This window comes from Nannobrachium achirus (genome assembly GCF_963921795.1).
Source record: "Nannobrachium achirus genome assembly, chromosome: 16".
In the NCBI taxonomy this organism is placed as follows: Eukaryota; Metazoa; Chordata; class Actinopteri; order Myctophiformes; family Myctophidae; genus Nannobrachium; species Nannobrachium achirus.
In genome coordinates, this window is record NC_137823.1 from 60,165,313 (window position 1) to 60,193,162 (window position 27,850).

Genomic DNA, 27,850 nt, shown 5'->3' on the forward strand with positions numbered 1-27,850 from the left:
TTGGTTATAGTGTGTGTTTTTCTCCCCGGGTGGGCCCTGTGCTGTCCTTTTGGAAAACACCAAGTATTTTGACTTTGGCTGCGTGTTTTTCGATTCCAGATTTGCTAATTTTACTTCCATTCCAAACTAGCCTATTATTGAATTAGGCCTACAAAACGACAAATTTTAAAGTATAGGCATATGCTACCCGTTTCGGATGTACAGTTGTCTATTTTGGCAAATGTATGTCTAATAGTTAACTTTTTTTGTCTTTATTTGTTTGCCCTGTATACCACCTATTTACTTGTAGTGAATGAAGAGGTGACGCTAATAAACATAGCATTCACTATAGTTACTACACTTCTATTCTCCAGACGAGAGAGAGATCCCTGGAGGCTGGCTAACCTTCTAACGCCACCGTGACGCATCCATTAATCACAGCTCCACGCAGCAGCGGCTCCCCACGGCGCGCCGCGCGCCCCGCAGGAGAGCTCCTCCAGCGGGAGGGTCTGAGAGGGTCACCACACTGACCAAGTGACCAAGAGGTCTCCTCGTGCTGCTGCTGATCCAAAGTGAATAATAAAATAAAGCCCCCCCTTCCTTCCTTCCTTCCTTCCTTCCTTCCTTCCTTCCTTCCATCCAGACTCTCACAGTCAGTCAGGCACGCACGCGCCCGCTCGTCACACACAATAGACGTCTTTGATTGAGAAAATGTCTTGTGCTTCGGTTCCTCACAAAAGCGCACCACTTGATGGTTGACCCCACACGAGCAACAGATTTAGCAAAAAGAGATGAAAAAGAGAAAATGGAAAGGAGGGGGAAAGGTCTCCATGAAGCGTGAAAAGCTGCGCGTCCTTGTTGTGCGATCATATGCAGAAATATGTCACATATATCCCTCAGGTTTGCGTTTGCCACAAGTAGCATAATGTAAAAACAATGGTCCCAAACCGGTCGATTTATCTATGGTTATACGTGCTACAATTTAGTAAATGCATATTGACTATTGTCTGTGCCGAAAAAGAGAGAAACTCGCATTTAAAAATATAGTAATCCAAAATAAGCATAATATAGAAAAATATTACCTAGTGAAATAATCAGTTAAAGCTAAGACTGCCTTAATTGGCATTTAAAATGCGGTATAAATGTAGGCCAATTGTTTTCATTTAAATTCCGGTTATAGGTTACTGTATTAAACCACATAAAACAATAATATGAAGAATACGAATATGAGTCGTCTATGGCTTTTGAGGCTGGAAAAATAGCACTGAAAAGACGTTCAGTTCCCAAATGAAATCAATGAAATGAAAATCCTCCATCGAAGATCATCGTTAAATCACAAACGTATTCTGAGGGGGAAAAAAAATAAAATGAAATCCCTTTTTATTCGGTGAGTCCCATTTTCGAAATTACCCCTTAAAATATTTCAAACAAAACTTACATTCCCGCTGGAAATCCGTATACAATTTTGTTAAAAGCCTTAAAATGCAGAGTGAATCTCTGAAATAACAAAACACAACAAAAACGAAAGAAACCGCAGCAATAGATGGTTTGTGTGGTAAAAATACAAACGGCTCGAAAAAGAAAGAAAATGTCCACAAAAAGAGTGTAAAAATGTTGAAAGAAGCGCTTGGTTTCCTTATTAAGGCTGAAGATACAATATTTATTCCGTGTCTCCTGGGATGCTCCGGCTCCAGTCTATTGTCCTCCCCATTGCTCAGTGCTGATGCTTAATTTTCAAAACTTCTATATTACCAAGGGACCTACGACATCAGCCGAGAAATACCCTGCAAGTACAAAATCCGTGAGCCAGCCCCGTCCGTGCAGAGGGGAGCCGCTCAACCATCCACCCAGCGCACTGCCGTTGCACCGAGAAAAGAAACAAGCGCACGGCACGGCACGGCGGGGACTTTTTTTTCCATTTCTCCTGGTTTTTGGGATTTTAACGGCTTTTTTTTTTATTATTCGATCGGCGGCGGGAGGAGGAAAGAAAAAAAAATAAACACGGGTTACTTTGGAGAAAGCACCATGTCAGCAACCTTCCCCGGTCTGGTCCACGACGCAGAGGTAATAATTCATATTATATATTTTTCTTATTATAGCCTCCGATCGGTTTATAATTATTAAATGATGGGAGTTATTGTGATCGTATTGGTTGGGTGAAATGGGGGCGCATGCTGTGAAATTCGGCATCTGATGTGGCAAACGCGTGGATTATAAAATAATAACAAAATAACAAAAACAAAAAAAAAGAAACATGATTGTGAGAGAAATTGCTACAAGGCTAGCTAGTAGCTCTGCCGGTAAAACAATGCTCAATGCTTTTTTTATTAGTGTGATGGGGCAGTAAATGAAGCTCGTGCGTGTGTGTGTGTACGCGTGTAACGTACGGTGTGATTAGAACATTTTAGGGCGGAACACCTCTCCTCCGGTGTGCGTGTGTGTCTGACTCTTTCTTATACCTGCATGCCATCCATTGTTTTGTGTGTGTGTGTGTGTGTGTGTGTGTGTGTGTGTGTGTGTGTGTGTGTGTGTGTGTGTGTGTGTGTGTGTGTGTGAGAGAGAGAGAGAGAGAGAGAGAGAGAGTCTGGGACAGTAGTAAATTTGCCGGTAGCTCGGTAATAGCTAATAACATATAACAGCACGCCTTTTAAAACACCGCAGAAGAGTGACAGGCACGCCCCCCCCCCCCCCCCCCCCCCCAAAAAAAAAGAAAAAGAAAAAGGAAACACCTTAAGGCTCCTGTTGCCGTGCATCGCGTTCCCCTCCCGGGCTGTGGAAATGACATCTCCTTCAGGTGGTTTTAAAGGAAGAAGGGTGGAGAAAAGAAGAAAAAAAAAACGCTTTGAGTGTGTGTGTGTGTGTGTGTGTGTGTGTGTGTGTGTGTGTGTGTGTGTGTGTGTGTGTGTGTGTGTGTGTGTGTGTGTGTGTGCGTGCGTGCGTGTGCGCGTGTGTCTGTGTGCGTGTGTGAGTTGTGTGTTTTTTTTTTAGTTGTGTTTGAGCATGTTTGGCAAGCAAGTCTGCGTTAAAAGCTCGTCTCGACTGACTGAGTGAGAGAGAGAGGAGTCTAGTAGTGTGTGAGGCTAGCTGATGCTAAATGACACATGCATCGCTGATATATTACTATTTCGTTGTTCCCTCGTTCAGATACGTCACGACGGATCAAACAGCTACCGCCTGATGCAGCTGGGCTGCCTGGAGTCCGTGGCCAACTCGTCGGTCGCCTACTCCTCCTCGTCGCCGCTCACCGGCTACCCGGCGGCGGCGGGCACGGAGTTCGCCTCGCCGTACTTCTCGGCCAACCACCAGTACACGCCGCTGCACCACCAGTCCTTCCACTACGAGTTCCAGCACTCGCACCCGGCCGTGGCGCCCGAGGCCTACGGCCTCAACTCGCTGCACTCGGGCCAGTACTACCAGCAGATCCACGCGGCGCACGGCGACTCGCCGGCGGACTTCATCAACCTGCACCACAGCGCCGCGGCGCGCTCGGCCCTCAAGTCGTCGTGCCTGGACGAGCAGCAGCGGCGCGAGCTGGGATGCCTGGACGCCTACCGCCGCCACGACCTGTCGCTCATGACGTCGCACGGCTCGCAGGCCTACGGCGTGGGCATGCACGCGCACCCGGACCAGAGGCTGCTGCCCGCGGCCGGCCTGGGTCTGCCGCCGCCCGGGGCGGACGACCTGCAGGTACCGCTCCTCCCTCCCTCCCTGGTTGAGCCGCCTCTCAACTCAAAGGCAGATTAGCTGACTGGTTCCTCGTTCCCATTCAAGCCCTCTCAAGTTGATCCATAATCGTAGAAAGCTCAGCTTCCCTTGTCGGTCTGGCCTGGTCCAATAGGCCAGTGGTTCTCAACCTGTGGGTCGGGACGCCCATGCAGGGGGTCCTCAAAATATTTTGGGGGGGTCCCCAGATGATTCACTTAATGTGCAACATTGTTTTCTCACTCAACAGTATAAACAAACCAACATAAAGTTTAAGTTTATAGAGGGTATCTGGCACATTTCTAAAGTGACAATTTAAGGACTTTTTAATACCTCTAAAATGACAAATTAAACATTGGCCAAATTGTCAAATATTAGAGACAAACATTTTTAAAATAGCAGATCTACAGGCTCACATGTAGATCTCCTATTTTCACAATAGAACCATGCATGCACTATCGTCAGGGGTTCCCCAGTTAAAATATGATTATTTTGGGGGGTCACGGCCTGAAAAGGTTGAGATTGAGAACCACTGCTATAGGCCTACCTGGGCCCATTCAGCATCTGTCCCAGTGCCCTATTCACCCACTGCCCCACTGCCCTAAACAGACCCTTTCCCCCCCATTGTACCAACCTCACACAGGCAAGCAAATCCAAAATATTGGGGGCCAGATGTCTGTCTGTCTGTCTGTCTGTCTGTCTGTCTGTCTGTCTGTCTGTCTGTCTGTCTGTCTGTCTGTCTGTCTGTCTGCCCGCCCGTTGACATTCTGTCTGGCCGGCTTGTGCCTTTTGTAAAATAGCCCCATCGGCGGCACCGCAGACGCTATAGTGCACTGCATGCACTCCGCCAAAAGAATGCATTCTACTGGGGCTAAACAATATTCGATAGCTTCTTTGGCTAATCTTCCGATGCCAAGTATAAGAGAGAAAAAAGGAGAACTTGATACATCCAATGAGTGTAGGTTAAATAAGAGTCAAGTCCACACGGACCGTGATTCTGAAAGGCAGGCCCATTTCTAAAGGTTAATTGACTAGCTAGTCTATACTATTCTATTGTGGAGTCGGGCCCTTTATTTTCCCCCGAAACACACGTGACCCATATTTTACATAATTCCTTTCGATGTAAAGAAATGGGCGAGATGTGAGAAGAACGAATCTGTGCACTGTTGCACTCTGTGAGCGTGTGCGTGCACGTGCGCGTGCGCGTGCGCGTGTGCGTGTGCGTGTGCGTGTGTGTGTGTGTGTGTGTGTGTGTGTGTGTGTGTGTGTGTGTGCGCGCGCGCGCGCGTGTGTGTGTGCGTGTGTCCAGGCTGTCTGCTCAGGCAGAGAAAAGCCGCTGGTTCTCTATTCTCCGGTAAAGGGCGGATTAACGGATCGGGGTTTCGGGGCACAATGGCCCGCTTCGAGCGCCGTAAAGCACCGTAGTTTATCCAATTACGGACTTAACGTCAATCAACTTGGTTATTTATGCAGCGACATCTGAGCCTATGGTTAAAGACCGTCTATTGCTTAAATACGGTTTTAACAATTTAACATACTGGACAAATAATTTCAGTTGTGTTAACTATTTACCTTGCTGCATGGGGCTTAACTGGAGCTAGGGCACCGCGGGCTGTTAGCTCACTTTCATGTGAGGGTCGTGTGACTTTTAAAAACAAATATTAATAATTATTAATATTAATATTATTAGTAGTATTTGTGTGTGTTATATTATTATTATTACATGTTTATTGAACAATTGAACAATGATAATAATTTTGTTTTGTTTTAAACATTTGGATATTTTTGATATTTTGTTATTTTATTATGTCTATACTGTTAGGCTGTATTTGTTATTGTTTAGCCATAACGCCTGCATGAAGTAGGCTAATAATAATAATAATTGTTATCCAATTTTATAATAACATTGCAATAGCAATTCTATAGAAGCCAATCAATATTCAGAATTCCCTCTATGTTTTTTTTCAATATTCAGTAGCATACTTTTCACAATTGTTATTTAGTTATTTGTGCTGTCATTAATAATTAGGCTATGTTATGTTAGTTAACTTATATATTTTTTAACCTTGGTATCAAGCTGGACCTATTTAAATATAATAATAATAATGAAAATAAATGCCCAGCTGTATTCAATATAAATGTATTTTACACCATGCATGCAAACATATTTCTATCTCCATTGTCCACTTAAATTAATAACAGGTGTAATGTTAACTGCTATAAACCTAAAGGAACAAATATTGCACCTTTTTATAAATATATAGGCTGTGCTATTTCACAAGTACTACTATTTAAATTGTATTTTACTGAACCACTAACCCGCCTCACACGTGCGCGTACGTACACGGTACATACACACAACCTATATAGTAACACATATTGCACCTTTTTATTTATACATAAATATGCTGGTTTATTTCACAAGTCTACTATTTAAATAATATTTTCCTGGACCACTATAACCCGCCTCACACGTGCGCGTACGTACACGGTACACACACACACGCGCGCGTGAAGTTGAACCTTTTGAAGAAAAAAAAGAAAGGGGAAAAAAGAAAGACTGCCTGCATGGCACACATGAACCTGGAGTTTCTTTCCACACAGAACAGAACAGATGCGCCCAGTCTCGTGCAGCTCGGGTCGCATCTCTGAGCGTGTAAAGAGATTTTCCCGGCGAACAAAAGGAGCTGCCACACCTTTCGCCCGTCACTAAGCTAATTCATGCAAGGACCTCTGCGTTTTGTATATTGATTTTATAATCACTTTAGCTGCGGAATAAAAAAAAGGAGAAGAAGGTGGTGAAAAAAAAACAAGGAGTTTGGTTAAGAAGGAGCTATACAACAACAACAAGGCCCCTTTCAGCTTTATTTCATTTTAATCAGGGGTTGTGTTGTGTGTGTGTGTGTGTGTGTGTGTGTGTGTGTGTGTGTGTGTGTGTGTGTGTGTGTGTGTGTGTGTGTGTGTGTGTGTGTGTGTGCACGCGGGTGCACCGCGCCGGGGCCCGGCCTCGAGGCTCACACGAGGGATTAAGTGTTTTCTGAATAAAGGCAACGTGTTCTCTTTTCTTGATGACATGGTTGATAGCAGGCCCTGCACGCGAGCCCTATATGCGCGTCTGCAGCAGCAAAATGGCGTCGCTAACAGGTTCCATATTAAAATGTGTCTAAAACAGGTTGAAGGCGCCGCCACGTTTGGATGAAAACACGTTTACGTTTTCTCAAAAAAGTCTAAATGAACGACATCCCCCGAAGTGTTCTAAAAAAACATGGCGACCGAGTCACACAGGCAAAAACCTCGTATGTCCACGTTTCAAATGTGTACATTTTTTTTTTCGCAAAGTAAAGCCCTGCTTCACCATACAAGGCCGTTGCACAAAAGTAGTGAAAACAGCAGATCTACAAGCACACAACGCCTCGCGGTGCGAGGCGTGTGCTTGTAGATCGGCTGTTTTCACTACTTTTAAATACAAAACAAACGGTTTGGGACATACAAGGTTTCCACCCGACAACTACTTCTTATTATCCTCTCTGTTTGATTCCCACTAATGAAACGGTCTCCATCTCCACAGGGCTCCGTGGAGGCGCAGTGTGGGCTGATGCTGAACGGCCAGGGAGGCGTCATCCGCAGAGGTAAGGAGGCTCCTCTCCCTCTCCTCTCCGTTGCTCACCTCGTTGTGTTCTAAACAGCAGCAGCTGACACGAGGAGACAGCAGAACACACTCACAAACAGGAGGAACAGCGCTCCTCTGCCTGTCTGCTGTCAACACACAAACACGAGCAGAGGAGTGCCTCTTTATTCTCCTCCTCCTCCTCTTAGCCTGTTTAGACACACCGTTCAAGACGCCCAATTGTAGACTCCTCCGTTCCGTATAAGAGGGGAGCGGATCATCTTCTAGGGCAGGCTACACAGGCTTGTTAACTTGTTGTAGGTCGGCTCTTTTTTGGCAAGGATCGTCAGATGCATCACCCGAGGGCCACTGAAGAATATAAGATTACGTTTAAGCTATAAAGAAGGCCAAAACATAAAGGCATTAATATATAGGCATGTCGATGCATCCTAATATTATAAACCTCGTTTCGACATCAATCGTTATTCAAGATTTGTCCTATAGAAGATTGTTCTGAGAAGATGCTTTCGTATTTGGCAGGGATTTGTCAAATAAATACATTATTATTATCATTATTATCTTTGACTTTGTTGCAGAATATAAAAATATATCACATTACATTTTAATATTGTTAATTTGAAATTCACGAAACACTATTCATTAAATTGGATGTGCAGAATATATATATATATATATATATATATATATATATATATATATATATTATACTATATTTTAAAATCCGTTTAAATTTATATACGACAGTATGTTATTATAGCCTATAGGCGTAATGGTAATTCTAAAGCAAAATAGTCTAGGTAGGTTATAACTCATATAATTCCCCAAACAACGTTGTTAATTCTATTTCTCAACAATAATTAAAATAGTATAGTATAGTTTATAATAATCATATCACTAAATAAATGAATAAATACATCAGAAGATAATTCGAGCTGCAAGCATGAAGCCACAGGCTATTCTAAACATGCTAACATCAGGCTAGTGAGCCATGCTAATCCTATGCTTAGCCTATTACAGCCAGGCTTACACATGCTAACGAAACAATGATTCCGCGGCCTGGGCAATGAAAGTAAAGACAATTCTTGAATATAAAGATGACTTTAAAGCCAGGATGATCATGAAGGACACGCGGTTTCTGGTTTCGCTTGAATGTTTACCATGGATTGCAATTGATCTCGTATGGACAGATTCTTATTATAGGCCTATTCTATTCGTTGTTGGCCACTGCATAAAAATATGAATATTTATTCCAAATAGTGTTTGCTACATGCGTGTGCAGGGGTGTCGCACCAAATTCTGGGGCCCTGGGTACAAGGATTCACTGCGTTATTTTATGCTTTAACTATTGAAAAATAGCAGATATACAAGGTCACAGCGCGCTTGTAGATCTGCTATTTTTTTGAAAAATCACGAAGATTTGTGCAAGTCTTTGAAGGTTTTTTTTAGCTTGTATATCTGCTATTTTTCAATAGCTAAAGTATAAAACAATTGTGGGCCCTAGTAACTCAGTCCCACTCCCCCCTCCCTTGTGACGTCCCTGTGCGTATATGTATGCTAAACACCAATATATAAACCGTCATCTGAAGACGAAATAGCAAATAACAAATCCTGTCACAAAAGGAAAGCATGCATGGGACTATTCTTTTTTTGGTTTTGATTGTGCTTTCTAAAGTGTGGGTATAGGCTATACTATACCATGCACGCAGGTGTGAGCAAAATTGGCAAGTTTGCAGGGTGAAAGCCGGGGCTTTAGAGTGTAGAGCCATATATATATAATAGCGTGCATGAAGCAATTTCCTCATGAGTGGTTTTAACCCGAGCGCCAGATATACGCCTGCCCTGCATGCTCCATCAAAGCCTGGCTGTTTTTAGTCGGAGCGCGTATTCACGCTGCTGCCACCACTGGCAAAGTACTCAATGCTAATTTAACTCCGAGTGTACACAGATGGAACCACGAAGGTTCCATGTGCACAACCCTCGGAGTTAAACGAACACTGATGATTTGGACGGTGTATTTTATAGCCTATACACACATGTGTAGTTTTCCATACAGGCCTTACAGAGAGGAAAGGCTGTGTCTCGGGTTTAATTTTTCATCAGCTCTTGCCTAGGTGTTGAGGCTTTTCTGGCGGGATTGACGCGGGAATCCCTCCGCTATCACTTTCGGTTAATGGTGTGCTGTATTTCGCCCTGAGCTCAGCCCGCTCCAACCATCACAACCAATAATCTTTGCTTTACCTCCCCGCTCCCGTATCGATAGCTTCTCTCGCCTCGGGCGCACGCTTTGATATGCTAATGCCGAGCGGGGCCCCCGAATTCAGCGGAGATCATATTAATGTTGTTCTTTCTGACTGCGGCTTTGGCTGCCTATGAATATTCACATAACCTTTTTTCAAAAGAAAAAACACTCAAGAAAACGCGGATCCTACTTAGGAGGAGTCGTCTGTGTTTTAATCAAGCCGCGGTATATACCCGCTTTCCCCCCGTTCGGCCTCTTCTTACAACCAATCCCGATCAAGCTCATCTTCTCGCCCAGACGACGCGCGCCTCCGTGCAGGCAGCAGCGCGTGCGCACCCCACACTTCTTTTTCTGTCAAGAAGACACTGGCGGGTGGCTTATTGTGTGTGTGGGCTGACTGGAGCTATACACATTGTTGTTAAAACAGGGAAAGAGAAATGACATTTGGCCCGTGTCTCTTTTTCTTTAATTTTCGTGGCAAACTCGTAAAAGGCACTTGATTCCGCGTGTGATCCCGCCCGCCGCTCGCGCCGCTGCCCGAGGCTACTCTCCGTTGCTTAAATACCGTTATAGCCTCTGGGCCCGCGCGCTCCACTGACTGCACTACCGGCAATAGCTCTTTTCGATTGCCCTTGGCAACATAAAATACAAACTACTTTGAATCAAAACATTTTAGGGGAATTAATATGATGTGAACGCGCAGCTTTTCAGTAGACGCTGCGCCCTGTCAGAGCGCGTGAGGTTGACAGACAGGTCCGCCCCGGTATGTGTCTGTCACACACACACACACACACACACACACACACACACACACACACACACACATACACATACACATACACACACACACACACACACACACACACACACACACACACACACACACACACACACACACACACACACACACACACAGGGGCCTATAATAATAATATCCTGGACCTGGTCCATATACTTTTGTGATTGCCTACAGATTAATTATTTTTGGATCACTATAATTTCCATGGTCAGTTGGAGTACAACAGTACACGCATGGATGCACATGGAGTCGTGGCTGTACCGGTGGCTTCAGCAGCGCCTGGACAGCGCCTACTAAAGGCCGTGAAGGCATTTCAGCACCTGGACAGCGCCGACTAAGCACCTAATAAAGGGCGTGAAGGCATTTCAGCACCTGGACAGCGCCTACTAAAGGCCATGACGTTAGCAGGTGCTGTCCAGGTGCTGAAATGTGGAGCGTTTGTCGCTGTCCACACCTCCGCGGTGCTCATTTCGGGTCACGCCTAATCAATATCGCCTTCAGCGAGGATGGTACAAATACCCTACCTGCACGTGAATAAAATACTCCAAACACAGGCATCCATTGTCCATAAATGAAAGCCTCATATTATGGTCCATATAGAAGTGTTAGCCCGGCCGCCAGGTAACAGGGCCCACGTTGCGTAATTTCCTGCAATTCACACATTCGCTCATGGCCTAAAAACAAAGCGACACGCCCCGCCCCGCTGTTAAGATAGACTTGGTAATGAAGCAAATTAATTATAGAGCCTACATTAGACAATAGCCTGGGGTTTCAGATGCTAGAGTCGTTAGTTCAAGTTTGTGTTTAATAAACACGCCTACTCATAGCAGTCGATACATTCCGTGGTATCCAAACAACATTGATATTTGCAATTAATAATGTGAGGCAATTATTATTATAATATATATAATATATATATATATATATAGCTGCAGAGGTACAGGTTGGATTATTGACCTTATATAAAATACACATAAAAAAACAACAAGACATTGTTCAATAGTGGTGATTTTTCCTTGGCTTTGGTTCAAAAAAGTAACCTTGTGTTGTTGTATTGGATGTTCAAGCATGCAACAATCAATGAATAATGAAAGAACATACAGGGACTTTATCAACTATATGGACTGAACAACAAATATCATACATGGGCCACCTATACAGTAGTGTGTGTGTGTGTGTGTGTGTGTGTGTGTGTGTGTGTGTGTGTGTGTGTGTGTGTGTGTGTGTGTGTGTGTGTGTGTGTGTGTGTGTGCGTGCGCGCGTGCGTGCGTGCGTGCGTGCAATATATATAATGTATTCAATGCAAAAGGGTAATTCAATATATTGAGATAGAAATATGTTGAGCATATAATATGATTTTGACAAAATGTTCCATAATCATTCATACTTGTACACATTTAGGCAAATGTCAATAATGTTGTCAGGATCAGGTATAGATTGTGTATTGGGGGTGCACTTTTACACACTGGTCAACATTCTCAAGCTCTGTTGCCTTGTTTTCTACTGAGACGTCATTCTTTCCATTGCTTCCATCTCAGGCAATGCACAGGTGTCTCATACAAAGTGTTGGTACAAAGACTTCACACTGAGTTCATAGCTATCTCTACAAAAAGGACAACTTTGCTACTTTATCACATGGGGCTTCTCCCTAGCCTGTGCACTCTAACTGGTGTTAACCTGAAGTTATTTACCAAGGGATACAAGTAAACATTTGTGTAAACATTTTGGTTGCTCCCCAAACTGAAATTATTGAATGCTATGCTACTATTAAGTGTCAGTAAAATATCATAATTGGATAAAACATACATCATTTGAACAGTTTTAGATTTTTAACACTGATCCAGATCAACCTGTAGGCACATTTAGGTCAAATCCTACACTGTCAATTACATTAATACTGGTGGATGTTACTGTAGCATTTTTAATACCTTCCAGTTCCTTAGGTTTAGCCTTAGGTTTTATTTGAATTACTGACTCAGTAAAGAGTTCCATATGCCGTGCTATAGCTTCAGAGCTTATCTGAGCTCATAAGATTTGCAAAAATTGCTAGTTGGTGTAAAGTGAAATAATAATATACATGAGTAATTCAGTACTTAATATAACTAAATAGATTTGAGTAAAATTTTGAAAATAGGATACATTTAAAGACCATTTTAAGAGTATTGTTTCTTTTCCGTGGCCAATTTGTAGCTGTAATTGATTGTCTGGCTATAGCCTTATATGCAATTTAACCTTTTTGCACTTTATTGAAATGAATATCCACTGCCAATATGTAGGCTTACTGAAGGCATATTGCTTGTTCCCTCTGTGTCTTATTGTGTTCATTTGTATTTCATTCATTTATTTCAGTGGTTCTCAAACTTTTCAGGCCGTGACCCCCCAAAATAATCATATTTTAACTGGGGACCCTAGAGTTGAGGCAGTACATTTTGTATAACATTACACGGTTCTATTGTGAAAATAGCAGATCTACATGCTCACAACGCCTCGCATTGCAAGGCGTTGTGAGCATGTAGATCTGCTATTTTCACAATTTCTGCCTCTAATATTTGACAATTTGGCCAATGTTTAATTTGTCGTTTTAGAGTTATTAAAAAGTCCTTACAATGTCTCACTGTTGAGTGAGAAAACAATGTTGCACATTAAGTGAATCATCTGGGGACCCCCCCAAAATATTTTGGGGACCCCCCTGGGGGTTCTGACCCACAGGTTGAGAACCTCTCTTTAGAACTCTCTGCACCATAATAGCCAAAGGCATTTTATAAAGTGTAGAAGTCTATATTCTTTTCTACTCTTAACCCATACATTGCACAATCCGGAGCGTTTAAGGAGCTATAGTCAACATTTTCTTGAAAAACGGATGCTAAAAGAAAAATAATGTTTCGAAAATATTTTATAAAAAAAATAAGCTTCATATATGTGTTTCTATTAAAAAATGACCACAAAAAGCATAGAATTATGATAAAATAATCATTTTGGCCATTGTCAGACCGACACTTTGTTTACATTCTAGTCTATAGACTAGGATGTAAACAAAGTGTCGGCCCTACACTGAAAAAGTTGACTATAGCTCCTTTAATTTAACGGTGTAAAAATAATAGTTCAAACAAGTCAGGCTTTTTGCATTGCATTTGCAACGACAGAACAGAAGTGCTGCTTTCCAAACCACTTAGCGCTACACTATAGCCGGCGTCCAATTAACCACTCCAACAACAACGTGCACGTCTTATTTTGTTTGGCGCAGGAGGAACGTGTGTGGTGAACCCCACTGATCTGTTCTGTTCAGTACCGGGCCGCCTGTCCCTGCTCAGCTCCACCTCCAAGTACAAAGTCACCATCGCTGAGGTGAAGAGAAGACTGTCCCCACCAGAGTGCCTCAACGCATCCCTACTGGGCGGTATACTCCGCAGGTCAGCGCACGCACACACACACACACACACACACACGCACACACACACACACGCACGCACGCACGCACACGCGCACACACACACACACACGCACGCACGCACACACGCGCGCGCACACACACACACACACACACACACACACACACACACACACACATGCACGCACATGCACACACAACCGCCTCCTGCCTATAGTTGGAAAGTTGACATTAGCAGTACTTCACATTTCCTGGGGCAAGCTGCCCAGATCACACATGTCACACGTGTCTTCTTATTGTTTCACTCTCAAAAAGCGCCTGCAATGCAGTGCATTTGCAACTTGCAGGGCACATCATGGGGTGATCACTGCTTGCCTCCTGTGAATTCTTTTTTTTTTTTTTTTTTGCTGTGTGAGGTCAGCAAAGAAAGTACTGTGAGTGAGATGAAAAAACCTGGTGAAATGTGCCAATCTCAACAGGAAAAAATGGTACATACATTCATTCCATACGTTCCAATTGAGCGTGTTTGGACCTCACTCTTTGTAAAGCGAACACACATGACAGAAAGAAATCACCACATAAATAAACACCATCTAAATGGAGGACATCGCTTAATCCACTTTGAAGTCGGCAGGCTATGAAACTATAACTTTCTAGTAACAAAACAACAAAAAACACTAGCGATGGCTTAAAGCTATATAGCTGGTGTTGGAGAAGAGCACTGCTTGGTTTTTGTAGAGCTATAGTTGTAGGCGAAACTAGGACCAGGGCTGCACGCGCTGCTGTGGTGCCCAGGGAGACCGAGAGAGAGGAGAGACCAGGCCAAAGCACGGCAGGATCAGAGGGAGGAGAGGAAAGAAAGAGTTGCCAGCGCTGTATTATTGATGAGACTGAGAGAGAAAGGGAAAGGGGAGAGAGAAGAGAGAGAGAACGAGAGCAAAAGTGAGAGAGACAGAGAGAGTGAGTGAGAGACAGCAGAGGACATGTCTGAGGTATCGGTGATGTGGAAAACATGAAAAAAAAAGAAAACAGATGTGTGCTCACAATCAGAAATAACAATGTACAGCATCAACGTCAGCGTCATCATAGAAGGTGATTGCGCTCAATTGCACATCAGGGACTGTGTAGTGTGTATATCGTCGTTGTCGGGTGAAAACCTTGTAAGTCCAAAACCGTTGGTTTTGCATTTTTCATTTTAAAAATGATTTAAACTAGTGAAAACAGCCGATCTACAAGCACACGTCATGTGCTCGTAGATCTGCTGTTTTCACTACTTTTGTGCAACAGCCTTGTATGGTGAAGCAGGGCTTTACTTTGCGAAAAACGTACAAATTTGAAACTTGGAGATACAAGGTTTCTGCCCAACAGTGACGATATGTGTGCTCACAATCAGAAATAACAATGTACAGCATCAACGTCAGCATCATCATAGGAGGTGATTGCGCTCAATTGCACATCGGGGACTGTGTATTATGGTGTAGACTCTGTATCAAAACGGCTCATCACGTTGTTTGTCGGGAAATAAAACCTCAGTTCATTCATTTGACTGCAGAGTAAATTGCTTGTGACTCTGGTCGTATGAGATGATAGAATAATAGTACGCCGAGACAACCCTATACTATACAAGGCCTTCGCACAAAAGTAGTGAAAACAGCCGATCTACAAAGTTTAAATCATTTTTAAAATGAAAAATGCTAAACAAACGGTTTTGGACAGGTTTAGAATAGTACGCCGAGACATAGAGATAGTGCTGATACTATGCTGTGTTCAGAAATAGTTTTTAGCCACTTAAACCCTATAGTTCATAGAGGGGGTCCCCCTGGGGTCTATCCTTGGTCCACTCTTTTTTTCCCTCTACACCGAATCTCTTCGCCGAAAATAGCCTGTCAAGAAGCTCACAACACACCATGATGCGATGATTGTAGATTTTTGCCAAATGTCTGCCTATTATGACATGCCAACAATAGCGTTGTTAAGCAATTGATGATGGGTGTTTTGAAAGCCAAATCACAAGGTATTTCTAGGGATGTGTGCACCATGAATGAAAGGTATGGAATCCTTAGAGGCTATATAATATGTTCTTGAACTAATCTGAGATAGCTACAGTATATATTTTATTTGTATGCGCACATACAAAAGTAGCCAAAAATATAAATCCTCAAATGTGATGTGGATGATCAGACCTTACAAACTGAAATTAAAAGAGTCAATTTAATTATGAGAGTGTAAAAATGTGCCCGTAAGAATCCATCTGAGAATAAACTATGGATTTTACTTAAATATTGGGAAAAGCTAAACATAAGATCTGATTGGGCCCAGCAACACTTCTCATTAATGGTTTTAGCAGGAATTTGAACACAACAAGCACACAGCCGGTAATCTAACAATAACCAACTAGAAAGGTGCAATTCTGTGAAAACGCGGAAATCGCAAGGAATCCGATGGGGGAAATATTGCTACTGTTCCTGCTGAATTCCGTCTTACGCTTTATATTACAATTTGTGATTATAATTTGGGGGTTTATACTAGACTATATAGAAAGTTCTGTTCATGAAGAATTCTGTCTTGCCATTTGTATTACATATCGTCATTGTCGGATGGAAACCTTGTATGTCCAAAACTGTTCGTTTTTATCATTTAAATGTTTTTACTAAACTGGTGAAAACAGCCGATCTACAAGCACACAATGCCTCGGAGCGCAAGGCGTTGTGTGCTTGTAGATTTGCTGTTTTCACAACTTTTGTGCGACAGCCTTTGTACGATGAAGCAGGGCTTTGCTTTGCGAAAAGATTTGCAAATTTGAAACTTGGAGATACGAGGTTTCTGCCCGACAGCGACAATATTGTGATGTCATTCCTGTCTGATTGGACATTATATTGTCCAATTAGAAAAGGGACCGAAAATAGACTTTTGGGGTTACAGAAACGGTTACAAAAAAACGTTGTCCATTGAACTCAATGAACAAAAAAACAAAAACAAGAATACTATTACTTTAGGTGACATAAAGGTCCTCGGACCGAGAACAATAGTGTGTTGCCAATAGCAACCACACTAATAACATGTACAAATCCTACATGTTGGAGGCACAAGGAGGACCTGGCAGGCAAAACATTTCTCTTTCAAGCCGTTTAGGCGTAGAATTATTTGATGCTTTAACTATTGAAAAATAGCAGATCTACAAGCTCACAGCGCGGCACTCGCGAGCTTGTAGATCTGCTATTTTTTTTAAATCATGATTTGTTTTTGCAAGTCTTTGAATATATCTATTTAAAAGCAAACATTTGTAACTCAAATATTTGCTTCTGGGTGGTCCCTGGAACAACATATTTTGAGATGGGGGGTCCACGGCCAAATACCTGTAATTTTGGGGGTCCTTGACATGAAAAAGTTTGAGAACAGCTGATTTAGAGGAAGGATTTAGAAGTCGGGTGAAAGATATTCAAAGACTTGCACACATTTTCACGATTTTTCTAAAAAATAGTAGATCTACAAGCTCGCAGCGCGGCTGTGCGCTTGTATGTCTGCTATTTTTCAATAATTAAAGCACAAAATAATGGTTAAAGTGGTTAAAATCTAATGCGACTCGGGCACGTTCCAGGTCTTTGAGGTCTAATATTCACCTCTTGGTTCCACAGAGCGAAGTCTAAGAATGGCGGTCGGTGTCTTCGTGAGAAACTGGACCGCCTGGGCCTCAACCTGCCGGCGGGCCGGAGGAAAGCTGCCAACGTCACGCTGCTCACATCCCTGGTGGAAGGTATGGAACTGGAACACCCCCTAACCTTTCAAACCATTCAGTCTAAAAGTGCTAGTTCCATTTCTTGATTCTGACTGGCTGTTTTTTCCTTTAAATGCTGTGGTATATGAGACTAAAATCCACACCTTGAATCAGTTTATATCAAACCCAGGTGCGTTATTTCTTTCCACAGTGCACCAATTATCTGCACCTGTGTTGTTGGCAAAAAAGCTGGGAACTACTTTCTTGCAGACCTTGTAGTGAATTATCAGTGAAATAGAACAGTTTTAATTTGTACATGTCTATGATTTGTCATGTTGCCATATTGTAGAAAAGCAATAAGCCACGCGAGGCATGTGGTTACCTGTATTTTATAACGTCTCACCACGCCTCTCAGCCATTATAAAATACCAGGTAACCACATGCCTCTTGTGGCTTATTGCTTCAATCTAAACACTTCCTGGGTCCATGACCTTCATCTACTGTGGTTTTTCATGTGTTTGTCTCCTTCATAGCAGGGGTTCACAAACCTTTGTAGCTGAACACACATAACTATTTCAGCTCAAGGATCTGGGACCCAAACCTCAAAAAATATGAGATGAATCACTTAGGCCCTATTTAGAAAATTTAAAAAAATAATGGGCTTCAATATCAGTAATACATTTGAATCCTTGTATCTTGGACAATTTACGAATGGACTGTGTCAGGACGATACTTATTTACTCAAGATACTACTCGTGGCAAGTAAAAAGGCTATAACTAAGAACTGGTCACAGAAACAATGTCCTACTATAGACCAACGTATATGTTAATATTGTGAAACAATTGAATCTTTGGGAACAAATGACCTACTCTCTGAGACCCCAAAAGGAGGTAGGAGAAAGGAAATGGGAGAAATGGCTAAGACGTTTGGGTGATGCCTCTGATTCTTTATGAAGGTTGATGATATCCTACATGTACATGTTATATATTAACCCTGTAGACATAACTGTACATGTACATGTTATATATTAACCCTGTAGACATAACTGTACATGTACATGTTATATATTAACCCTGTAGACATAACTGTCTGACAACTGTGCCGGGCGTCCCTTGACCTCTTTTATTTTACTTTTTATTTCAGCTTTTTTTTTTATTATTATTATTTTTTGTCTTTGAGAAATAAAGAGAAATAAAGAGAAATAAAGAGAATAAAGAGAAATAAAGAGTTAAAAAAAAAGAAATAGACGATCTACAAGCTCACAACCTATCGCACTATTGTGAGCTATGTAATCGCTAGTTTTTAAAGATTAAAATAGTTCTGAAATCTTTTTAAAATGTCTTGTTTTTTTGTTTTTTTTGTGTGTAAGAATGAGTACGAAAAATTGGATAATTACTCACAACCCATTACAAAGGGGTCGGTGTCCCAAAATGGGTTGGTCTCATGACTATCCTTTTTCTCTGTGCGTACAGGTGAGGCGCTCCACCTGGCGAGGGACTTTGGCTACACCTGTGAGACAGAGTTTCCTACCAAAGCGGTTGGAGAACACCTGGCCAGACAGCACAGTGAGCCCAAAGAGACAAACACGCGCAAGAAGATGGTGCTGGCTACCAAGTAAGAACATGAACACGCATCGCATGTCACACGGCCTGATTTAAAAACATGAAACCCTAGTGTCCCTTTTCTGAGGCAAACATTCAGCGGAAATAGCTGATCTACGGGCTCATGATGCATGACACATTTTAAGCTTGTGGATATAGCTGCCATTTTCTGTAAAGGGATTTGGTCTGGAGGGAAAAAGAAATAGACCAACTAGATCTCCCAGCTTGACACCAATATTGAATTTACTTGCAATTCATTCATAATCTATAATAGCCATGTCTATTAGATGCTGAAAGCAGGCTTACGTCTTCACAAAAACATCATGCCGGCCTAAATGGACCAGGTTTGTCATTATCTCCTTAAGGGGATGATGAAGGTCTATATGTCTGCTGTCGGGCCGAAACCTCCTAACTCCAAAATCTTCATTTTCAGGAAAACGAGCTCAAGTGGAGAGGACTTTTTACTACTTTTCATTGGTTCAATATTATTTTAACCAACACACAGACGTAAAGGTTGTTCAATAGCACATATTTATGGAAAAAAAGAGAGGGCCAATCAGGTGGAGTTAAGAGGTTTTGGCCAGATCATAATTCATTTTGAGGATGCAAAAGGTTTCTTGTGTAAGAATCCCAACAACAAGCCACTGACAAAAGAACATAAAGGTTGTGTGAGAGACAGACAGTACATAGTAAAAACCTGATACTAATATTCCTCTTAATGTATGTTGAGATACTAATATAATGGACACTTGTGATTTTACACTTTGTAACCTTATTCTCTCTCCCCGTCTGTCTCTGTCTGTCTCTGTCTGTCTCTGTGTCTCTCTGTCTCTCTCTCTCTCTGTGTCTCTCTGTGTCTCTCTGTCTCTGTGTCTCTGTGTGTCTGTGTCTCTGTGTCTCTGTGTGTCCGTCAGGCAAATCTGTAAGGAGTTCCAGGACCTGTTGAGCCAAGACCGTTCTCCTCTGGGCTCCTCCAGACCCACCCCCATCCTGGACCTGGACATACAGAGACACCTCACACACTTCAGGTAACACATAAGCCCCTTTTCGACCCCAGCTTTAGCACCACACTACACGACACTACACCACTCCACACCACACCACTTTAGATTATCTACATTTACATTACACAAAAGTACCCCTATCGGTAAGAAACAAAATGACCCTTTTAACTGTGATTATAATACAAAATAAATCTGTATTACAACTATCCTAATTATAATACACTATAATGGATTATAACTGTGATTATAATACACTATAAAGTATGTATTACTATGATAACTATAATACACTATATTAGATTATAATAGTGGTTATAACACACTATAATAGATTATAGTGGTTATAACACAATAGAATTTATTATCATGTATTACAACTATATCCTGGTGGTCTAAATGAAAAGTCAGTGAGTGATCAGTCATTATGATGTGTTTGGCCCTGTTTGGCCTAGCTCAGACCTACTCTGTAGTGGATACTTTTTAGTACCACTTTCTCACCACTCTACCCAGGTCCTTGTAGTGGAAAACCTGGCACAAGTGGGCGGTGTGGAGTGGTGTGGTGTTGGGCCATGTCAGTGGAAAAGGGGCTATACAGTATGCAGAAGTATGACAGCAGATGTACACATAGAAATATGTAATATATGGATGCACACACGCACACACAGACTCAATATTGAAAAGTAGAGATGGCTCTGACGTCGCTTTTTTCCAGTTTGGAGTCCTTCAGTATGTGTAACCAGACAGACTGTGTTGTTTGCCCCAAGAGGAGTGATGGGGCTCCTCCATTTTGGCTGTTCTCCACTGCCGTTTGCCATTTTGAAAGATGCAACTGTGCAGTTTGTCAGTTGGCATGGAGGGAGGCAGGGGGTCGGGGGGTGGTGTGTGTGTGTGTGTGTGTGTGTGTGTGTGTGTGTGTGTGTGTGTGTGTGTGTGTGTGTGTGTGTGGGGGGGGGGGGGGTGTTGAAACTACAGCAGGGCTGGTAAATGTCACACCTATGATGTCACTCTGTACACATTGAACACGATTCTATCAAAACTCAGAAGGGACATTTGGAAGTCAAGTCATCTTTTAAAGTGTTTCTTTAGGTAAATAAAAGTGATAATGTAGACAGTTATCCCTTAGGGTGGAGATGTAGGGGTCTATAGTGAGCCACCCGTTACCCCTTATCCTCACTATACCCGCAACTTGCTATGTCCCTAAACTGTATTTTGGGGATGCTAGCCTATACCCGCTTAGTTGGGTCGTTTCCGATGACCGTGGAGAGCAAAGGTCCGTTTCTCAGTGGTTTTGTCAACTATGAAGGTTAATTAACAAATTGAGCTCCCATGTCCCTCGCAAAAATGTGGGCAACATTTTTGACAGCCGCTGAAAGTTTGGGTCTCATTCACTTACTATACACTACTATAAAGGATAAAAATACCCCCAAAAGATCTGCTTTAAGTAGCACGTGAGGGGTCAAACAATGTATTTTTTTTTTCTCTGAAGTATCGGAAACGACCAAACTACTGCTTAATTTGCAGACTCTGTTATTTGCGCATGGAGGTGTGGTGTGGCCATGGGCGTGTTGTTGCTATTTCCCTAACATTGCTATTTCGGCAACACAGATTTAGGAAAGCGAATAGCGGATTTCGAAAACCACCCGCTAAGCCACTTGGTTTGGTAGAGTGCTCAATGCCAATGGACATACAGTACATGGAGACCATAGTCAGGATGCCTGGGCGCACAATGACACTACATTCAGTTGTCTCCTTCTGCCCGAATTATCCACATATCTCCAGTGATTCTATTTTTCCTATATATATGATATATATATATATATTAAGGCTGGGACTTTAACTGATTAATTGCGATTAATTAATTACAGAAAATTAACGCTATTAAAAAAATTAACGCATTTTAATCGCACTTAGTTTTTGCACCACAGAACCTTCAGTTTCGGGCATACTGATCATAGCGATGCACCAACAAAGAAGAGACAACAAACGCAAAGGGAGAAGTAGCCGATCAGAGCGCTTTGCTTGGCCCAGTGGATGCGAAATTTAGATTTAAAAAACTCACTTGTTGATTCACTTGTGCAACAAAATGTGTTTTACTTGAAAAAAGAAAGCTTCTCAGGTCAATTATCGATGTGCGATTAAAATGCAATTAATTGCGATTAATTAATCACAGAGCCTGTAATTAATTAGATTAAAAATGTTAATCGCATCCCAGCCCTAATATATATATATATATATATATATGTATATATATATATATATATGAGAGTGTCAGTTCCTTGTGTCAATTCTGTTTATATGTCTATTCCAGGGGTTCCCAAACTTTTTTGGCTCGGGGCACCCCTATAAATATTTTTTTCATCCGAGGCACCCCTACATTATATTCCTAATTTTCACTCCCAGCACCTTATATTTATAGCATATTTTAGCGATTATGCTGTGAGGAAATCGAGATAATAGCCATTTTGGTTAGAACTGACTGAAAATAACTTTGTACTTCAACTTTAAAATGATACTAAATATATTCTTAAATGTCCAAATAAATGTCAAATATTATCAAATTATCTCGCGGCACCCCAGGGTGCCCCGTCACCCACTTTGAAAACCCCTGCTCTATTCAAAGAAATGATTTGCGACGTGCGCCATGCCATTCGCTCTGTCAGTTTGATTAATTCTTCATTGCGCAGGATATAAAGACCTGATTACAATTATATAACATTCTCTATAATCAGTAACATGTAGGTGATAGTTATGTCTATCAAATATGGTTTTATATGAGGCCAATCAAAGCTCAGAGCTTTGAGAATCAAGGTCGGGAAATGTCCACTTTGGACTGGTGGAGCGGAATTGGACGGGAATTTCAGCCGAAATAGATGATCTACAGCCGAAATAGATGATCTACAAGCTCAAAACACACAGCAACACAATGCGCTGTAAGTTTGGAGATCGCCTATTTAGATCTACCCTTTTCACTATTAACGTACATCAAGCATAAAGGGTAGGGGTCTTCAACAGGGGGTCCTCAGAGTTACAACAGGGGGTCCTCCAAATCTTTGATTGATAGAAAGTTTTTTTTTCTACTTTTTTATATTAACCACTTGAACCCTAGTGTCCATATTCTGAGAACTTTAGCCGGAAATAGCCGATCTACAAGCTCACAACGCCTCGCAGCATGAGGCGTTGTGAGCTGTGTTGCTGTGTTGCTATTTCCGGCAAAGAGCTTTGGTGTAGAGGTGGAAAAGAGCTGACTAAGTACAGAGAGGTTAAATATCTGAAAACACAAATTTTACATGAATCCAAAATACACTGATGATTGTGCTGTCAAACGATGAAACTACATGGAATCTATGAACAGGTTGTGGGGGGTCCCTGCTTCATCTCTCTCTCGACTAAGGGGTCAGAAAACATTTAAGACCCCTGGTATAAGTGGTCATGGTGGTCACTGGTCAAGAGGTTTCTCTCCAAGGCGGTAACAACGACCCTAAACTCCACTAAACAGTTGCTTTCTCTCCCCTTCCCCACCTCCAGTCTGATCACCCACGGTTTCGGCACGCCGGCGGTCTGCGCGGCCCTCAGCACCTTCCAGACGGTCCTGAGCGAGATGCTCAACTACCTGGACAAGCACTCCAGCGGCGGCAAGACCGGCGGTGGCCCCAACGACCAGCAGATCAACAACAACGGCTCGGAAAAGACACAGGCGCTCCGGAAAACCTCCAACGAGCCGCAGAACAAACAAGACGGCAAAATCGAAAAGACTGAGTAGCCCCCCCGCTCCAACCGCCAACACCCCCAAACCCACCCCGCCCCGCCACCCCCATCCCTCGCCCCGTGCCTTGGAGCGCTGTGTTCTGAGAGTGAGAGAAAGACTGTGTGTGTGCGTGTGTGTGTGTGTGTGTGTGTGTGTGTGTGTGTGTGTGTGTGTGTGTGTGTGTGTGTGTGTGTGTGTGTGTGTGTGTGTGTGTGTGTGTGTGTGTGTGTTTGAGTGAATGAGAGAGAGAGAGAGAGAGAGAGAGAGAGAGAGAGAGAGAGAGAGAGAGATACACGGGCACCTGTCGTCGCCATGAGGAAGAGGAGTGAGCATCATCGTCATGGAGACGGATGGGACTCACAAACAAGACTTTGTTTCTTTATTTATTTATTTATTCTGAAAAACTACAACGACAAAAATAAATAGACAGGAAGTAGATGTGGACGTGATGGACATGCTGACTTCAGCGTTTTCCCCAGGAGACCCAGGGGGTGGCGGTTGTGAAAGGAACACACACACGCGCATGCGCACGTGCGCGCACACACACACACACACACACACGCACTCACACACACACACATACACACACACGCGCAAAGACTGGGGATCAATTCACTTTCAATTCAATCTATTTCAATTAAAGGACAACTTTTTTACAACAAGGGTTCATATTTTAGATGGTAATTGGAGAAAATAAAAGATGTGTGTTTTCATTTACTGCTTTCAAACCATTTTGATTTGCATGCATGCCCCCAGGTTGGGGGCATGCATGCAAGTGGCTAAATATGTATTTTTAGACACAATAAGCCCATTCCCAAGATGCACCACAGTCTTTCATATCCAGATGTGACTTATGGGGGCTGGTGTAAATAGTAACAATGACATTACCGGCTTATTGTGTCTAAAAGTAAAAAGACATATTTAGCCACTTGTACGCATGCCCCCAACCACTGAAATCAGAATCTCTAAAATGGCTAAAACGATAGAAAGAAGTAAATTAAAACATTTTAACACTCACCTTTTCTTTTCTCTAATTACAATCTAAAATATGAACCCTTGTCCTTTCAATGGTTGTGGACAAAATGTACACATAGTGATGCAGATGACACAAACAGTGCAATAACACACACAGTTACATCATGGCCAAGTATAAATACAGTATAGATTAAAACCAACCATCAAGGTTCATGTACGCTACGTCAACAGACCTTGAACACCAAGCCGTGCAGGATCTATGGATCATATCAATAAAAGAGAAGCCCTTTCATTTTTCATGTTCCATTTTGACCGCAGTCTAATGAGACGAATTGATGCCCCTGACATGCAAGCACACGCACACACACGCACGCACGCACACACACACACACACACACACACACACACACACACACACACACACACACACACACACACACACACACACACACACAGAGTCTGGTTTACAAACCCCCCTCTTTGCCCCCCTATATATCAGACAGAGCACTGATATACAACCAGGACTTGTGGTGTTGTATGACCATACAATCAGTGCCATTGCATCCAGTATGTTTACTGTTTGGACCAGAGAGAGAGAGAGAGAGAGAGAGAGAGAGAGAGAGAGAGAGAGAGAGAGAGAGAGAGAGAGAGAGAGAGAGAGAGAGAGAGACTGTTTAGTTTTTTTGGTTTAAAACGCAAAACTGAAGTGATGTGCTGCCAGGGTTAGGCTACACTGTGGTGTGTGTGTGTGCGTGTGTGCGTGTGTGTGTGCGCGTGGTGTGTGTGTGTGTGTGTGTGTGTGTGTGTGTGTGTATGTGTGTGTGTGTGTGTGTGTGTGGGTGTGCGCGTGTGTGTGTGTGTGTGTGTGTGTGTGTGTGTGTGTGTACGTTCGTGCATGAGCATGTGTCATATCGTCATTGTCGGCTGGAAACCTTGTATGTCCAAAACCGTTTGTTTTGTATTTATCATTTTAAAAATGCTTTAAACTAGTGAAAACAGCTGATCTACAAGCACACAACGCCTCGCAGTGCGAGGCGTTGTGTGCTTGTAGATCTGCTGTTTTCACTACTTTTGTGCAACGGCCTTGTGATGAAGCAGGGCTTTATTTTGCGAAAAGATTTACAAATTTGAAACTTTGGAGATACGAGGTTTCTGCCCGACAGTGACGATAAGCATGTGTGTGCCTGTGCGTGCGTGTATGTGTGAGTGTATATGTACTGTATGTACGTATGCCATATCAGAGCGACCAAGATGGAGAGTGAGAGAGTGAGAGAGAGTGAGAGTGAGAGAGAAAGAGAGAGAGCGAGAGAGAGAGAGAAAGAGAGAGAGCGAGAGAGAGAAGGGTCCAAACTCAGCCATTTTGTAAAAGGTGACCCTCCGGTTGCCGTAGTAACTTCCTTGTGCATGTCTATCTTTGTACATCGCCCCCGCCCCGCGCCGCGCCCCAAAACACAAAGGTTTACCCCCCCCCCCCCCCCCCCGACACGAGCTCTCTTTGAACCCTTCAGAAACATTTGTAAAGATATATATAAATATTTAAATAACTTTTCTTGTAGGCTTTGAACTATATATATGTTAAAAAATCCCTATGTTCTCAAAATGCCAGTGTTCAATAAAAACAGTTGCTACGTGTTCTTCACTTTGTGCTTGAGAGCTTAACCAATCACTACGCTTCGTGTTTGACGGTGTCGCATGCACGCACACACGCACGCACACACGCACGCACGCACACAAGCACGCACACACACACACCAAACCTGTATCATTATACAGCACACATTTATACATACATACTAGGGATGGGACGATATGGGATATTATCGTTTATCGTGATAAAAAAACACTAACGATAATCGTATTGTGGAGATTTAATTTATCGCTATATCGTCCTCCGTCATGCACTGGGATCAATTCACCTTTTATTATTGCATATCCGGTACCACTTAAACCCTCTATAGTTGGTAAAAGGTACTTATAGTATATGTACTTGATAAAGTGTTTTTTTTTTCACTCTCTATAATATTCCGCCCCAGGATAATCGTGATAATATTGTAAATCGTGATTTCTTTTGTCACAATAATCGTGATATGGAATTTTCATATCGTCCCATCACTACTACATACACAGAGACACATATCCTCTCCCACATACATTGTATGTACCATGTTTTGAGGTGTGCCTGTTCAGTCCAAATATACACACACACACACACACACACACACACACACACACACACACACACACACACACACACACACACACACACACACACACACACACACAGCGCAAACAAACCCAACGCATACAGTCAGTTGCCTGCAGCTTAAAGACATGGCGCATACATCAAAGATAGGATGTCTGAATGTGTTAAGATTCCAGATAATCCAGCTATAGATGGATGGCGGTTCAAAAGCCTCTCCTTTTGTGTTGTTCAATCTCAATGCCTTCTATCAGCAGCACCTGAGCTTATTTATATTTCAGAAACACGAGGAGAGCACAGCAGCTGCCAGGGTCTGCATCCAGCCATCCAGTGCCCTGAAGGTTAGGGTCTGCATCCAGCCATCCAGTGCCCTGAAGGTTAGGCCTCGCTGCTTAGCATTCTACTCTGCTTCCACAGGAACTGCACACTTGCTGCATTCAAATGAAAAGATAGTCCAACCACCACAGGGGCGTCACAAGGGGGGGGGGGGGTGGGGGGGGGGAGTGGGTTGGACTGAGTTACTAGGGCCCAAGGTGGAGGGGCCTTTAGCAATTGAAAAATAGCAGATTACGAGCTCACAGCGCGTGTAGATCTGCAAAAAAAAAAATGAAAATGTGTGCAAATCTTTGAATATATGTATTCTTTAAGCGGACATTTGTACCTCAGATTTTGCTTCTGAGGGGTCCCTGGAACTAAATATTTTGAGATGGGCGTCCTTGGCCAAATACATATCATTTTGGGGGTCCTTCACATGAAAAGGTTTGAGCACCACTGATATAGAAACATAGGTCTTTCAAGAAACCTTCTTCAGAGAAGATTTTTCGAAAATAGCAGATCTACAAGCTTGCAGCGCGGCAGTATATAGAGAGTCAAA

At 42.7% G+C, this 27,850-nt stretch overlaps 1 protein-coding gene across 1 annotated transcript; it reads left to right on the top strand.

Annotated features, from left to right (window-relative positions):
* Positions 1-2,004: 2,004 nt before the first annotated feature.
* tfap2d (transcription factor AP-2 delta (activating enhancer binding protein 2 delta)) lies at positions 2,005-23,816 on the top strand (the record flags this gene model as incomplete). Its single annotated transcript, XM_080744196.1, has 8 exons — positions 2,005-2,043; positions 3,124-3,666; positions 7,250-7,310; positions 13,592-13,757; positions 17,371-17,489; positions 18,924-19,065; positions 19,967-20,080; positions 23,582-23,816. The coding sequence occupies 8 exons, from the start codon at positions 2,005-2,007 to the stop codon at positions 23,814-23,816; spliced, it is 1,419 nt and encodes a 472-aa protein (XP_080600322.1).
* Positions 23,817-27,850: the final 4,034 nt, after the last annotated feature.